This window comes from Conger conger, chromosome 7, assembly GCF_963514075.1.
Source record: "Conger conger chromosome 7, fConCon1.1, whole genome shotgun sequence".
Taxonomy (NCBI): domain Eukaryota; kingdom Metazoa; phylum Chordata; class Actinopteri; order Anguilliformes; family Congridae; genus Conger; species Conger conger.
Genome location: NC_083766.1, coordinates 24,660,897 through 24,675,323, shown reverse-complemented (window position 1 = coordinate 24,675,323; position 14,427 = coordinate 24,660,897). Strand labels below are relative to the sequence as shown.

General features: G+C 47.8%; 1 protein-coding gene across 8 annotated transcripts in view; it reads right to left on the bottom strand.

Annotated features, from left to right (window-relative positions):
- Positions 1 to 602: 602 nt before the first annotated feature.
- Positions 603 to 14,427, bottom strand: part of LOC133132607 (transcription factor COE1-A) — a 156,223-nt gene continuing 142,398 nt past the window's right edge. For 2 of the 8 annotated variants that reach the window (XM_061248128.1, XM_061248130.1), the window contains 4 exons: positions 11,952 to 12,131; positions 9,270 to 9,491; positions 9,051 to 9,119; positions 603 to 3,801 (listed from right to left, as the gene is read on the bottom strand). In XM_061248128.1, the coding sequence (XP_061104112.1) occupies positions 9,052 to 9,119; positions 9,270 to 9,491; positions 11,952 to 12,131 (470 nt within the window). In that variant the 3' untranslated portion in view covers positions 603 to 3,801; position 9,051. Of the gene's footprint in view, positions 3,802 to 9,050; positions 9,120 to 9,269; positions 9,492 to 11,951; positions 12,132 to 13,562; positions 13,709 to 14,427 lie in introns of those variants that run through there. The other 6 variants (XM_061248129.1, XM_061248133.1, XM_061248132.1 and 3 more) reach the window with 5 other exon arrangements.

Genomic DNA, 14,427 nt, shown 5'->3' with positions numbered 1-14,427 from the left:
AGAAAGCGGAGCGGGGTCTATCGGAGGGAGAAGGCCGTGTGGTTCTCCTTCCCCCATCAGCGCTGCGGCACTTATTAAATATTAATTCACTGTTTCTCAGTGACCTCTACCCCCCCACGCCCCCCCACACTGTCACAGCCCAGCTCCGAGCGCAGGGATCTTCAGTATCGATTGGCTGGGAAGATGGAACGCTGAGCTCCGAGCCAAAAAAAACCCCGAAAACAAAAACCAAACAAATAAGAAAAGAGACATCGCTGAGGGGTTGGGAATCAAGTAACTTTGTGCTTTTTTGCGCAATAAACACCTCTCTCTTTCGGTCTCTCTCTGTCTCTCTGTGTCTCTCTGTGTGTGTCTCTGTCTCTCTGTGTCTCTCTGTGTGTCTCTGTGTCTCTGTGTCTCTCTCTGTGTCTCTCTGTGTCTCTCTGTCTCTCTCAGCACTTTTTACATGACGGGCAGGGTTTTGCGTGTGTGTGTGTGTGTGTGTTTGTGTTTTGCATTGTTAAGGCATCTAATAAAAGCGCCGGTTCAGACTTCCGCGCAGCTGAGGAACAGGACTAGGTGCAGGACGAGCAGGAGTAAATGGAGGAAAAATGAACACAAGGTGACGAAAACAAAAGCGTTTTTATCCTTCCCCAGAAGGGCCCACAGAGCAGACTCCCGCGGAGCTCAGCCCATGCATATTATCAGCTTAAAACAGTGTCCATGTCCGTACGTCTCAGAAAGCAAAGCAAAAGATAAATGCATATACTCATATCCCTTTAAAATCTACTTAACTAAGAAAACTATTCATATAAGATACTTCATTTTCTCATACATTAAACAAATCCAAGAAAACAAACAAACAAACAAACAAAAAAAAAAATCTTTTTCATTAACTTACAAATAATACAAAAATAGACAATGGCTTTTTTTTTTGTGGATGGATGCTAAAATGGAAGCATGGCCTTTTGAACAACACAAAAATACTAAGTACAAATGAAAATATCAAAATCACACTTAAATGACATGAATAACATGGATGACAAAATAAGACCGACATTTCATCACTTTTTACACATGGAAAATCATATAAACCCAGGGGAAGCAATGTACACATTTCAGAGATACATACATTATTTATATGGCTATTTTACAGAAGTCCCCTTTGTTTTCTGCAAATTCAGACTTTCCCTTTGATCTTTCAGAGAGCTACTGTTAGTGAAGTCTTGGGTATGCTGTGACTTAAACTTCAGTGATGCTATAAGCTATATAAGCTGCCTTAAGACATCTTAATGTATAAATATATTTAGACTATGAACAAAAACATTGTTTTTGGCAAAAACAAAACAAAATAAAATCACAGAAAACTATAATATTTATTACTATGTACAAAACAAATGCAACAAAACAACTAAAGACTAAGATTGAGTCTCTTACACAAGTGCGTGTTTGTGTGTGCATGCATGTGTCTGTGGGTTTAAATGAGCGTGTGTGTGCATGTGTGGGTTTGCGTGTGTTTGCGTATGTGTGTGTGTGTGTGAGAGTGTATCTGCATGTTTGTCGGTTTAATTGTATGGGCGTATGTGAGTGTGTGCGTGTGTGCATTTATGTTTTTATGTGTGTGTGCGTGCGTATGTGGGTTTGTGTGTGTGTGTGCACGTGCACCTGCGGGTGTGTGTGTTTCTGTGTGTGTGTGTGTGCGTGTATACATGTCTGTGTGCGTGTGTTTCTGTGTGTGTGTGCACGTGCACATGCGGGTGTGTGTGTGCGTGTGTGTGTGTGTGTGAGTGTGTGTGAGTGTGTGTGTGTGTGAGTGTGTGTGTGTAGTGTGTGTGTGTGGGGGGTGGTCATTCACCCTCAGTATTACGGGATACGGTCCTTCACTTTAAGACATAAAGCAGGTGCTACTTCCTCGACTCACACACATGATCAGGAGTGACTGAAATAAAAAGGTAGTTCTGGTCGCTCTTAGGCCTCAATGTTACAACGTTAGCCCCGGCAGGCTGCTTCTGCACAACTGGAGAACTATACAACTGCAGCGGTAAGACACAGGCCTCAAATCTCGATCGCTACACACAGTCCACGCTTTCTGCCGTCCGAACTGTCCACCCTGGGGCTTCCTAATGGTAATCGTTACAAAAGGAAAATTAGCTACATAGCGCATGCTTAAATTCTACCTCTCCTGGTCACAGTTTCCTTATGCAAAGTAAACAAAACTAAAACAAAACAAATAGTATATCAACCAATCGACAAAATATAGCACCACAGCCTACTAAAAATATAAACCACTTCATTTATTTAGTGAAAGTTAAATGGCAACAAACCCAGACTGAATTTTAAGTTTTTGTGTTTTTTCTTTTTTTTTCCTTCAAGGGTACTCCTGCACTAAATAGCAGCAAAGGTTTAAAAAATATGAAACTTGAATGAATATTGATTCCTTCTCCCCCCTGGGTCTCCTGGGACAGGAGGTGGAAATCATTTCATCTCGAGGCCTAAAAACACAGTGATGGCGTGAGGACAGGCAGCAGACAGAATGGAAGAATGGGCTCGCTTTGGAGAATGGCAACCTTCTGCGTATTAAAGGAGATTTCTATCACACACAACCACCTTCAAGAGGGTGACATTATTTAGGAAGAAAAAAAAACATATATTTATATAAATAAATACCAATTAAAAAATAGGCTAGATTTAAATACACAACGCATTGGCATTGCCTTCTGTTAAGACACCAGACAGTGATAGTAGGGTATTTTAGGGCTATTGGCAACAAGACATATGTTCCCTCATGACTCCAAAAAGCCCCGGATAAAGCCAGTGTTGGACTACAGATTGCTCGGGCGACATATAGCTATGCTGAAAGCATCCTAATGTGGCACTCACCACGGATATTCTCAAACGAAAGGGTTCCCAGGCTCTGCTTATGGCAGCTGTGTGTCTGCAGGTTTTATATGTGGGGAAATGAGCGCTAAAGAAACAGAATGGCGGAGTTGCTTCGTTGGCAGTTTGTCGGTCGTCAGCATCTGCTGTCTGGAGCGCAGCGCGCACGGAGAGTATCAATAACCCCGCAGATCAGCTCGACTCTCGCGCGGGGGGGGGAAACGCAGACGTTTGGGCTAGATGTCAGCGATCTGGCTGAGTTAGAACCGCCACAGGCACCTGCTGAGAATGATGTCACTACGAACGCTTGTAAAACTCCGGAACTCCATCGCAGGGCTCCGCGCTGCAGCATTCCGCGCCGCCCGCTATCGTTTCCCCCGGCGACGCGTTAGCCAGTTTCTCTTCTGACTTTTACACCACCCTGGCAGACTTAATTAATACAACTTGTGTGTGTCCTTCGTGTATAATACAGCTAGTAAAAACGGGCGATCAATTAGCTTTCTCTGAGAAAATAAAATACACAGCAAAATAAGCGAATGGATAGGCATACCCTTTCCAGGAAAAAAAACAAACAAATAAACAAACAAAAAACAAAACAGGAAGCGACCGTCCTCATGGGCGGCCCAGGGGAAACGGGGTCATTCGTGGCCTTCCTTCTTCGTATCATCCCTTCCTCACACAAAAAAGTGTATAACAATGTTTACAAATTTAAAAAGCAGGTAAAGTTGCTGCGATTGTTCTTGTTCAAATGTGACTTCTCAAAAAACAAACAAAAAAAACAAAACAAAAAAACAACAACAACAAGGCCTGAGTTAGTCTTCATTTCTTCAGCGGTTTGGTTCGATCCGAATCCGGAGTCCTGGAACCCAAACCCACGCAGTCAAACGCGCTCTCTCCTTCAGTCCGATCCCCGTTACATGGGAGGGACGATCATCCCGGGAATCACTGTCCAGGACGAGAGGAGAGAGGAGAGAATCAATCCTGATCCTTTAAACACACGCGTGTAAAACGTCACACACCACGTGCTCTCACATCTGAAGAGCACACTGAAATCAAGTGAATATCTAATGAAGTCAACACAACACTCTCTCAAAACAGCTGTTCCAAAACAAGTCGTTTTCAACACACCTTCAGGTATAGTTAAGAACACACTTTTGTATTTTAATTGTGTTCCTTTCAACATTGTCTGTGTAAAAAAAGTCCCTTTGTAACACATAAAACGTATATTTTTAACAGTACGTATAAGCCAAAATGTTTTGAAAGAAACAAAAAGATATTTGCACAAAAAGTGTGTTTGATGTTAACTATTTCAGAGTTAAGTAAATATCTAACGAAGGCTATGCTACAACTTCTTACAGAACAATGAACAATGTGCAGACAAAGTACAGGGCTAACTGGATTATTGCTGTCATTTTAAGAGACCATAGACTTTTTTTCTGGTATTAGAATTCATTTCACAGTACAGCTGTCAGTCAGCGAGGAATCAGGAGTGAGGAAGTTGATGGACGATGGGAAATACAAGTTCAAAGATGAGAGAGTGTTTTCATGACAAAAAATAATAACAAGGAGTTGTTGTTTCTTTTAGGCTCAGATATGACCTGTCTCCAATTTTGAACAAAGATTACAAAGGGATTGACCAAGCTGACCAAAGAAGGACTCTCATTTTTTTAGACTTTTTTGAAGACTTGCAGACTTCATACGAGTGTGGAGCGACGCTACATCAGATCTGATCTACCGGCCCCCGCTGGTCCTACGCCCTCAGACGTATGAAATAAACACTCACAGCCTGTCCTAGGCAGGCACTGATAGATTAAGCTTCTCCAGAGGAGATCTCTCTTTAATGTTTATCCCTCAGAAGCTGAAAAAGTGCTTATTACTGCAGTTTGAATGGACGTAATTTTACTAGTGCTGACAAACAGAAAAGCAGAGGGGCTACGCCGGCAGACCTTCCCCTCTCTGTGACTCCACCGCTGATGGAGAGAGGAGATAGAAACACACACACACTCACACTCACACTCACACACACTCACGCACTCACACTCACACTCACACACACTCACTCACACACTCACACACTCACACACACACTCACACTCACACACACACTCAATCACACACACACTCACACACACTCACTCACTCACACACACTCACTCACACACTCACACTCACACACACACACACACTCACACTCACTCACACACACACTCACACACACACACTCACTCACACACTCTCACACACACACACACACACACACTCACACTCACACTCACACACACACACACACACTCACTCACACACTCACACACACACACACACACACACACTCACACTCACACTCACACTCACACTCACACTCACACTCACACACACAAACACACACTCACACTCACACACACACACACACACACACACACACACACACTCACTCACTCACACTCACACTCACACTCACTCACTCACTCACTCACACTCACTCACTCACTCACACACACTCACACACACACAACAGACACACTGCACATGGAGCGGGGTTGCAAACCCATGTTTTGACATAAACTTACTAGGTTATCCCAAACGATATACATAGTTCAGCATATTAGTCTGGCTTTGTCGCAGTTAGACCATTTTCAACGTTCTTATCTAAATGCCTCACTGGCATTTTCACTGTTACATTACATTACATTACATTACATGCGCTCGGACACACAGTACACACTTGCCCCCTCATGTTACGTCCAAGCTGTGAAGCCTGATATTACAGCCTTTCAAAAGATATACGGCTGTTGATGTTCTACTTTTAATAAATGTGTGTGTGTGTGTGTGTGTGTGTATGACAAAACACACACACACACACACACACAGACAGCAACTGGGTTTGTTGGTTAAGTCGCCAGGCTTCTGGCCCAAAAGTTACAGGGTTCAGTCCGAATTTCCGAGCCTTGTCATTTATACTAATGTGCTTCAGTAAACATCCACACAAAGTGAAACAGTTTACTCTGAACTACAATAATAAGTATGGGAGGGGTCCTCCTTAAGGATGCAATGAAGGTGAAACTCAATACAGCCTGGAAGGATTTTGCACAATTTGATACTACTAAAAAATGCAGTTCTGCATTCTGTCTTCTGTCCAGAGCACGGCTTAATTCTGAGACGAGACAGCGTGTTTGATCACGCTGCTGTGCTGTATCATCATAAAAATTATTTTGCAAACAGCACAAAAATCATATTCCGACACATGGATGCAAGCCTTGGGTGGACAGATCTAGCTTCCGGGAGACGGCTCAGCGTGTTGCTTTGTTGATGTCGATGTTGAGGACGCTCCGATCCTCTGCGGCTAAATCGCCCGTTAATCCAACGCCACCGGTGCCAGGAACCTGGGCGGTCGCCGGGGGCAACCTCGCGGCTGCACTTCCTGACCCCCTCCCCCAATGCGCTATGAATGTCTGGCCAGAACTGGGGGGCTGATTGGTTTGGGAAGAGGGTAAATGAAATCACTGGCAGGCTCTCTGCTGTGCTGTAAGAACATAGACACGGAAGCACATGCAGAACGCTGTTCCTGTGGGCACTCAGAGGTCTGGAGGACACCTGTACATCCACTGGAGGCCTGCTGGGGGCGCTCAGCCACAGGGAAATGTCCTCAAGACCAGAGTTGGAAAGGGTTCAGGGGGGTGTTTCACAAAGCAGGATTACTGAACTAGCTGGATAACTTTGCCGAGTAAAACCCAGATTGCCTCTGTTCCAGAGTTGTGCCCTAATCCAGCTAACTCACCTCAATCCTGATTTGTGAAATATGGCTCAGGGGTCAGAAGGTAAACATCTGTTTCTTCCACCCATGAACTCAGCCGGCTGATTTCACTCATGAGTTCTGCCTCCGGGCAGAAGAACGGTGCTCATGGGCAAATCCAGGTGACTGGAATGGAAGGAGGTCTTTAACTTTCTGAGCCTGGATTTTCCACGTCAGCTGGAGACCTGTCATCAACACCAGCCCGGTGTATTTCCCCTGGTTTATGGTTGGAGAGAGGTGAAGGGCTTTTCCGGAGAACCGTGGTACTCTGGAATTCCTCTAAACCCGACGGAAGCCAGTGCCCTGCAGGCCAAAGGGTTCCAAGGTCCAAGAGTTCTGCGGAAAGCTATAACTGCTCTGATCTGCTCCGGACCGAACCTCCCGCAGGGATCCTAACTCATGGCCCGGTCCGCTCCCGGGGGAGGGGCACTTCTGTTCGGGTCAGAGGGGTACCCCACACCCCCCCCATCCCCATTCCTGCACAGTCCTGGCCATAGTTCACATTCACCAGAACAAAATAATAATTCAGGAATAAAATTTAATAACAGGCCAGTACAGGGCAATATTTCTGTTCACTAGACCTGGTACAAATATGTAATTGTTTTGGATCCAAATACTTTTTCTGTGCTCGACTGATCTTGCCTGGAGCAACAGAGCCAACCAAGAGGACCAGGTGGGGTTTGCACAGTATTTCATAGGTGCCAATAGTCCAGACAAGCTCAGTAAAGTGTAGATAAATATTCGAATCCAAAACGATTAGGTACTGTATTTGACTCATGTCTTCCGTTCACACGGTTTTCCCGCCGTTTTAACAAGGCTCTTTTTCCAAATGTCGATGTGCAGGTGTGTGAATTTTCAGCTTCTGTACAAAGAAGCTAAAGAACGACAAAAAAACAAAATGCCACTGTGATTCTCTCCTCCTGAGTACAGGAAGTGTTTCAAAAAGCTTCTGAGCTAATCACGCCCCCGCCCATCACTCACGACACCCCCACTGCACACTCACTGGAATTTTTCATAAAACGTATTGGTCTCCTATTGATTCCCCTCTCCATGCAATCCCCTAAATCCCCGTCTCTTTTCAAAGTGTCCTGGCCTTGTCAGAATTAAAAAGGCTTCCAAAGAGATTCATAAGGTCACCGGCGTGTGTGTGTGTATGTGTGCGCGTTGGCACGTATATGTGTGTGATGTAAGCAGAAATATATGAAAGCATAGCTATGGAAAATAATTCCGATATAAAATGCCTTTATCTTTCATTGACATTAACCTCAGTGGACTCATTCGGGATGGGAAACTCAGAACACTTAATGTCCTAGCCCTGAGGGATGTCCCAAGCTCCAGATGTGGATTTTGGGAATGACGCAGACGTGCTATTCCCAGAGAGCGAGGGCAGAGTACACGCACGGTCCCGTCACCGCGATGGTGGAATGAGGGGACGCTTCAGGGACGACCACAAAACAACCGCCACGGAGACCGCAACACGACCGCACTTTAAATGATACTGTTACCCGATAAACCGTTTGGGTTTTGGTCTGAAGAGACGAGAACAGGATCGTTATATGTGTCCAATGCCATTCTTATTTCCTTTTCTTGCTATAATGACAATTTTACACACACAAAAGGCTGACATGTAACTGGGAGTTACTCCCACTGCATTTAATGATGGGTGAGTGTAGGTTACTGGGATTGACCCCTGCTTAGTCTAATTAACTGTAACTCACTTTGGATAAAAGAATCAGCTAATAACAAATTATTATTATTATTTTATAATGAAGTAAAAAAACAATGATGCCACAAACTTCTCTCCAGTTCCACCTCCAGGGAGATCCGCTTCAGTTTAGAGGTATGAGCAGGATGGATGGGTCGGTGGATGAGAGAGGGATGGAGGGATGGGTAGGTGGATAAAGGAGGGATGGAGGGATGGGTAGGTGGATAAAGGAGGGATGGAGGTATGGGTAGGTGGATAAAGGAGGGGTGGAGGGATGGGTAGGTGGATGAGAGAGGGGTGGAGGGATGGGTAGGTGGATAAAGGAGGGATGGAGGGATGGGTAGGTGGATAAAGGAGGGATGGAGGGATGGGTAGGTGGATAAAGGAGGGGTGGAGGGATGGGTAGGTGGATGAGAGAGGGGTGGAGGGATGGGTAGGTGGATAAGAGAGGGATGGATGGGTAGGTGGGTGAGAGAGGGGTTGAGGGGTGGAGGGATGGAGGGATGGGTAGGTGGATGAGAGAGGGATGGAGGGATGGGTAGGTGGGTGAGAGAGGGGTGGAGGGATGGAGGGATGGAGGGATGGGTAGGTGGGTGAGAGAGGGGAGGAAGGGTAGAGGGATGGAGGGATGGGTAGGAGGATGAGAGAGGGGTGGAGTCAGGCACGGTGAGGGGTGAGGGGGGTGTGAGGTTAACGTACGTCAGGGAAAAGCCAGGCCTTGCAGTGAGCTGGAGGTGGAGTACTTGCTAGAGTCCACAAAAGACTGCTCTGAGAGAGGAAGAGGAAGAGGAGGAGAGAGAGAGAAACGGTGTTAATCACAGACCAAGCAGCGGCCAGGGGGGTGAGTACAGGCCGGGGGACGGGGGAGCACATGCGTGCGTGGGGGTGGGGTTATGGCCCCTGTGGGCAGGGCCTCACCTTGCAGGCCGTTCCCATTGGTGCTGGTGCAGGTGGGGGGCGGGGAGGCCTGGGGCCGGACCACGGGGGCGAAGGCGCTCTTCTGCTTGACGGCCGACACCATGTTGGCGGGAGAGAAGGAGAAGATGCCCGAGGAGGAGCTGCAGTTAGACGGCAGGCTGGTGGAGGAGGCCATGGTGGGACTGGAGGGCACGACTGCAGGGAGAGAGAGACCTGGGGTTACTACAGAGAGAGAGAGAGAGAGAGCGAGAGAGAGAGACCTGGGGTTACTACAGAGAGAGAGAGAGAGAGAGAGAGAGAGAGAGAGAGACCTGGGGTTACTACAGAGAGAGAGAGAGAGAGAGAGAGAGACCTGGGGTTACTACAGAGAGAGAGACAGAGAGAGAGAGAGACCTGGGGTTACTACAGAGAGAGAGAGAGACCTGGGGTTACTACAGAGAGAGAGAGAGACCTGGGGTTACTACAGAGAGCGAGAGAGAGAGCGAGAGAGAGAAGGAGAGGGAGAGGGAGAGGGAGAGAGGGAGAGAGAGCGAGAGAGAGAAGGAGAGAGGGAGAGAGGGAGAGAGGGAGAGAGGGAGAGAGGGGGAGAGAGAGAGACAGAGAGAGAGAGAGAGAGAGAGAGAGACAGAGAGAAAACCAAAGAACCATTTTTTGTGGTGTATGAAGTCAATAGATCTGAATTAACACCAGATATGCTACCTGACATCATTCCTGCCCCTTCTTATTACAGACATGACATTTTACTAAATTTGCTTCGCTGGAATTTCCCATTGTGATTTTTACATGCAGGGAACAGTTTGTCCTTGAATAGCTCCATATTTCAGATCCCCCCGCCACCCACTCTTAATTATTGTTATTATTTCATGTTTAAATTTTACAGCACCATTCCAGCAACGCCCCGTAATAACGCCGTGATCCCCTCGTGAAAACTGGAATTGCAAAACTGACTCTCTGGGATTGATTAAGCATCAGAGCAAGCCTCTTAAAACACTTATTAACACTTTAGAATCAAAGTGCTGAAATTGAAACGCTACTCCTCCAATTAGTTCATTGATGTAATTAAGGGTCTTTCATTTAGAGGCGAAGGCAGAAGGTCGGTGGGGCACCTGTGATTGGTCATCACAGCGAGCTTCACCGCAAAACTTTCAATTTCTTTTCTTTTTGACGGGGGCGGGGGTGAGCAGTCTTAAAGAGACAGGCCAACCAAAGACCTCTGATGATGATTCTTTTTCCTCCTTGATCAGTGTCAACATTTGGAGCATCAGGACTCCAACCTTGGGCTTGTGAAGTTTTTATTTTGATTTGTCAAGAGCTCCTCAAATCTGGGGCTTCAAGGCTCTGTGGAACTCTTTGTCTTCCTGGTGGTAATTACGCGCTGGCTTGTGTTAATAACAGGGGGAAGGGGAACGGAACCAAATAAACACGATACGGAATGAATGACAGATTAAAGAGACGGTAAGAAGTGCAGGGTGTTTTTGAGACGTCTTGAAGGCAGTCTGTCAGAAATCCCAGTGGGCATAGTGCTCAGATCACGACTTTTGCTCTCATGCGTGTGCGTGTGTGTGTGTGTGTGTGTTTGTGTCTGGGTGTGTGCATCTTACACAAATAAATACAGCACATAAAAAGGTGAAAAATAAAAACCCTCTTCTCCCCTCCATTTCCACAGAATTGGGCCCAGGGGGGTCCGGTAGAATTATTTACATTACAGTCGTGCAGTGGAGGAACCCTGAATGAGGGTGGGGTCTGGGGCTACTGTACACACTGGCATAGGGCGAGTTTAGCGTGTAGGGTGTAGGGCACAGGGCGTACTCACTGGCGTAGGGCGAGTTTAGCATGTAGGGTGTAGGGCACAGGGCGTACTCACTGGCGTAGGGCGAGTTTAGGGTGTAGGGTGTAGGGCACAGGGCGTACTCACTGGCGTAGGGTGAGTTTAGGGTGTAGGGCGGAGGACGTACTCCCTGGCGGAGGGCGAGTTTAGGGTGTAGGGCGCAGGGCGTACTCACTGGCGTAGGGCGAGTTTAGGGTGTAGGGTGTAGGGCGTACTCACTGGCGTAGGGCGTGTTTAGGGTGTAGGGTGTAGGGCGCAGGACGTACTCACTGGCGGAGGGCGAGTTTAGGGTGTAGGGCGTAGGGCGTACTCACTGGCATAGGGAGAGTTTAGGGTGTAGGGCGTAGGGCGTACTCACTGGTGGAGGGAGATTAGGGTGTAGGGCGTACTCACTGGCGTAGGGTGAGTTTAGGGCGTAGGGCGTAGGGCGTACTCACTGGCGTAGGGCGAGTTTAGGGTGTAGGGCGTAGGGCGTAGGGCGTACTCACCGGCGGAGGGCGAGTTTAGGGTGTAGGGCGCAGGGCGTACTCACTGGCGTTGGGTGAGTTTAGGGCGTAGGGCGCAGGGCGTACTCACTGGCGTTGGGTGAGTTTAGGGCGTAGGGCGCAGGGCGTACTCACTGGCGTAGGGCGAGTTTAGGGTGTAGGGCGCAGGGCGTACTCACTGGCGTTGGGTGAGTTTAGGGCGTAGGGCGCAGGGCGTACTCACTGGCGTTGGGTGAGTTTAGGGCGTAGGGCGCAGGGCGTACTCACTGGCGTAGGGCGAGTTTAGGGTGTAGGGCGTAGGGCGCAGGGCGTACTCACTGGCGTAGGGCGAGTTTAGGGTGTAGGGCGCAGGGCGCAGGGCGTACTCACTGGCGTAGGGCGAGTTGGCGGCGGACCCGTTCAGGAACCCGGGCGAGCCCCCCAGGTTGGTCATGCCCGCACTGCTGTAGCCGTTCATGCTGGTGCTGACTGAGCTGTAGCTGCCCTGCTGAGGCGTGGAGCTGGGGGCGTAACCGTGCGGAGAGACACTGCTGGTGTTCCTGCTGAAACCTGCAGGAGGAGGGAGGAGGGGGAGAGGAGAATGGACAGAACGGACAGCATGAGGCGAGTGGTGAGGAGATGAGGTAGAAGTGGTAGGAGTTTGGTTGGGGGAAAATGAGGAGGGAGAAGGAGAAGAGAGAGTGGATGAGGAGGTGGGGGGTGGGGGGTGGAAGAAGAGAGAATGAGTCAATGACAGATAATACAATTCAAATCAGAACAGCAAATAATAAAATCCAGAACAGACGTGTGCACTTTGAGTGGCTGCTGCTCCACTAGATTTATATTGTTTCTTGTGTCACGTTCCTGTCATGTCCTGGCCGCACAGTTCATTGTGCTCGGAGGCAGGAGTGAGCTTTGGCGATGTATTGGGATCAATACGCCTGTGAGCGCGGTTAATATTTCATAATTCTCATTTCAACAGAGCCCGTGGCCGTGCCAGAGATCGTCCCAGAGGCTCAGGGAGCGTTACGCAAACACACGAGGAGATTCTGTCGCCTCTCTGCAGTCGGTGGGACCTGTTGCATCACTCGCACTAAGAATGTTCCCTGAAGACATGTGTTTTTGGAATGTTTTTTTGTCAGTGTTCTAGAACTCCAGTGCATTCAGTTACTGCATTCAGATTGTTACATCAGCATTAGAATGTTCAGTAGTGATTGTTACATCAGCACCAGAATGTTTAGTTGAGAACATTCTAATCACATACAGTGGGCTCCAGAATTATTGGCACCCTTGATAAATATACACAGAAAACACTGTAAACTAAAAAATAATACAGCTATTCACATAAGCTTCTTTTTTTGGTGTAGTGTGATTCATTCATGATTCAATGGAATCAACAAAAGTATTGTTCATTATATGCGGCCTTTTAAAAAAATGCTACATTCAGGAGCCCACTGTAAATGTGATTTTAAAGGGTTGAGGAAACAAAGCTAGTTATTAATTTTTTATTTAATACATTTTTTTGAGCGGCCTGAGCCACTCAGCAGGGCGGCCTCTGACAGATCTGCAGACAGGCTCTAAAGAAGCAAGCCTGTGTATCTCTGACTCCACCGCTTTCTGCCGGCTTCCCAGCATGCTCTGCGGCCGGGGCGAGGGCAGACAATGAGAGGAATCGAGCCGCAGGCACACTCCCCGGCCGGGAGCACCTGTCGCCGCCCTGCCCAGCATGCACTGGGGCGGGCGAGTCCGAGATACCCGCTGGGCGTCAGCACGAAATCCCGCTCCACTGCGACCGGCTTCATTTCTCCCTCCCAGAAAAACGTATGTCTCAGATTTAGTCTCTGATCCAGGTCTGGCCCTGCCGTACACGCACACCAATGTCCTTCCCCCCCCCGCTGCTTCTCCACGCTTTAACTGTGGAAAAACCCCGACGTCCACTAAAAAACATATCACAGAGAAACGAGCAGGGAGTGCTGCAGCAGAATTACACGCCAAAAAGCACAGCAGCATTTTGAACAGCCACTCGCTCCAGCCTTCACTGTGGCTGCCTGGCTTAATTACACAAGAGACTTAAAGAGTTATCCCCCGCAACAGCAGCGTGCTGGGCTGCAACACCAGGCTCAGAAGAGCAGAGATATAGGTCACAACTAATAAAGGGGGGAGGGAGGGAGAGAGAGAGGGAAAGAGAGAGAGAGAGGGAGAGACAGAGAGGGAGAGAGGGAGAGAGAGAGACAGAGACAGAGAGAGAGGAAGAGGGAGAGAGGGAGAGAGAGAGAGAGAATGAGAGAGAGGGATAGAGAGAGAGAGAGGGAGAGAGGGAGAGAGAGGAAAGAGACAATGTACCAGGTGAGATTAAAGGAAATGTTACATGTCAGAAACAACCCCAGCTGTCATACCCCACAGAATTAGTGCACCGCCAAATTAGCCCCCCAAAAAAATGAAACTGCTCAAACATTCATTCATATAAACGCACTTCTGTCCAACACAAGAGGCTGCTTGTGATTTAGTTTTAATGTTTTAATCCGTTTACTTCTGAGAATGGCTTCTGAGGAAGGGAGGGGGGACTGTTCCAGCAGCACAGGAGAATTAGAGGAGAAGGAAGTCTGAACATCTGTTTAACTGCAGCCGGTACGGAGCAGCTCTCTGGAATACTAAAGGAGACATCAGCGAGAACGAAGCTTGTATTCCACTTCAAGAAATGTGCTTAGCTGGGCAAAAGCTTCCCGCTTTTCTGCGAGTCTAACAATACGCCGATTGATCAAACCAGTCACTGTACAAGCGGGTAGGTTGTGTGGAGAAGTATCGGAATGGGTAATGTGTCTCTAACATAAAGAGGGCGAACGAGTGTTCTGTTCTGTTCATTACA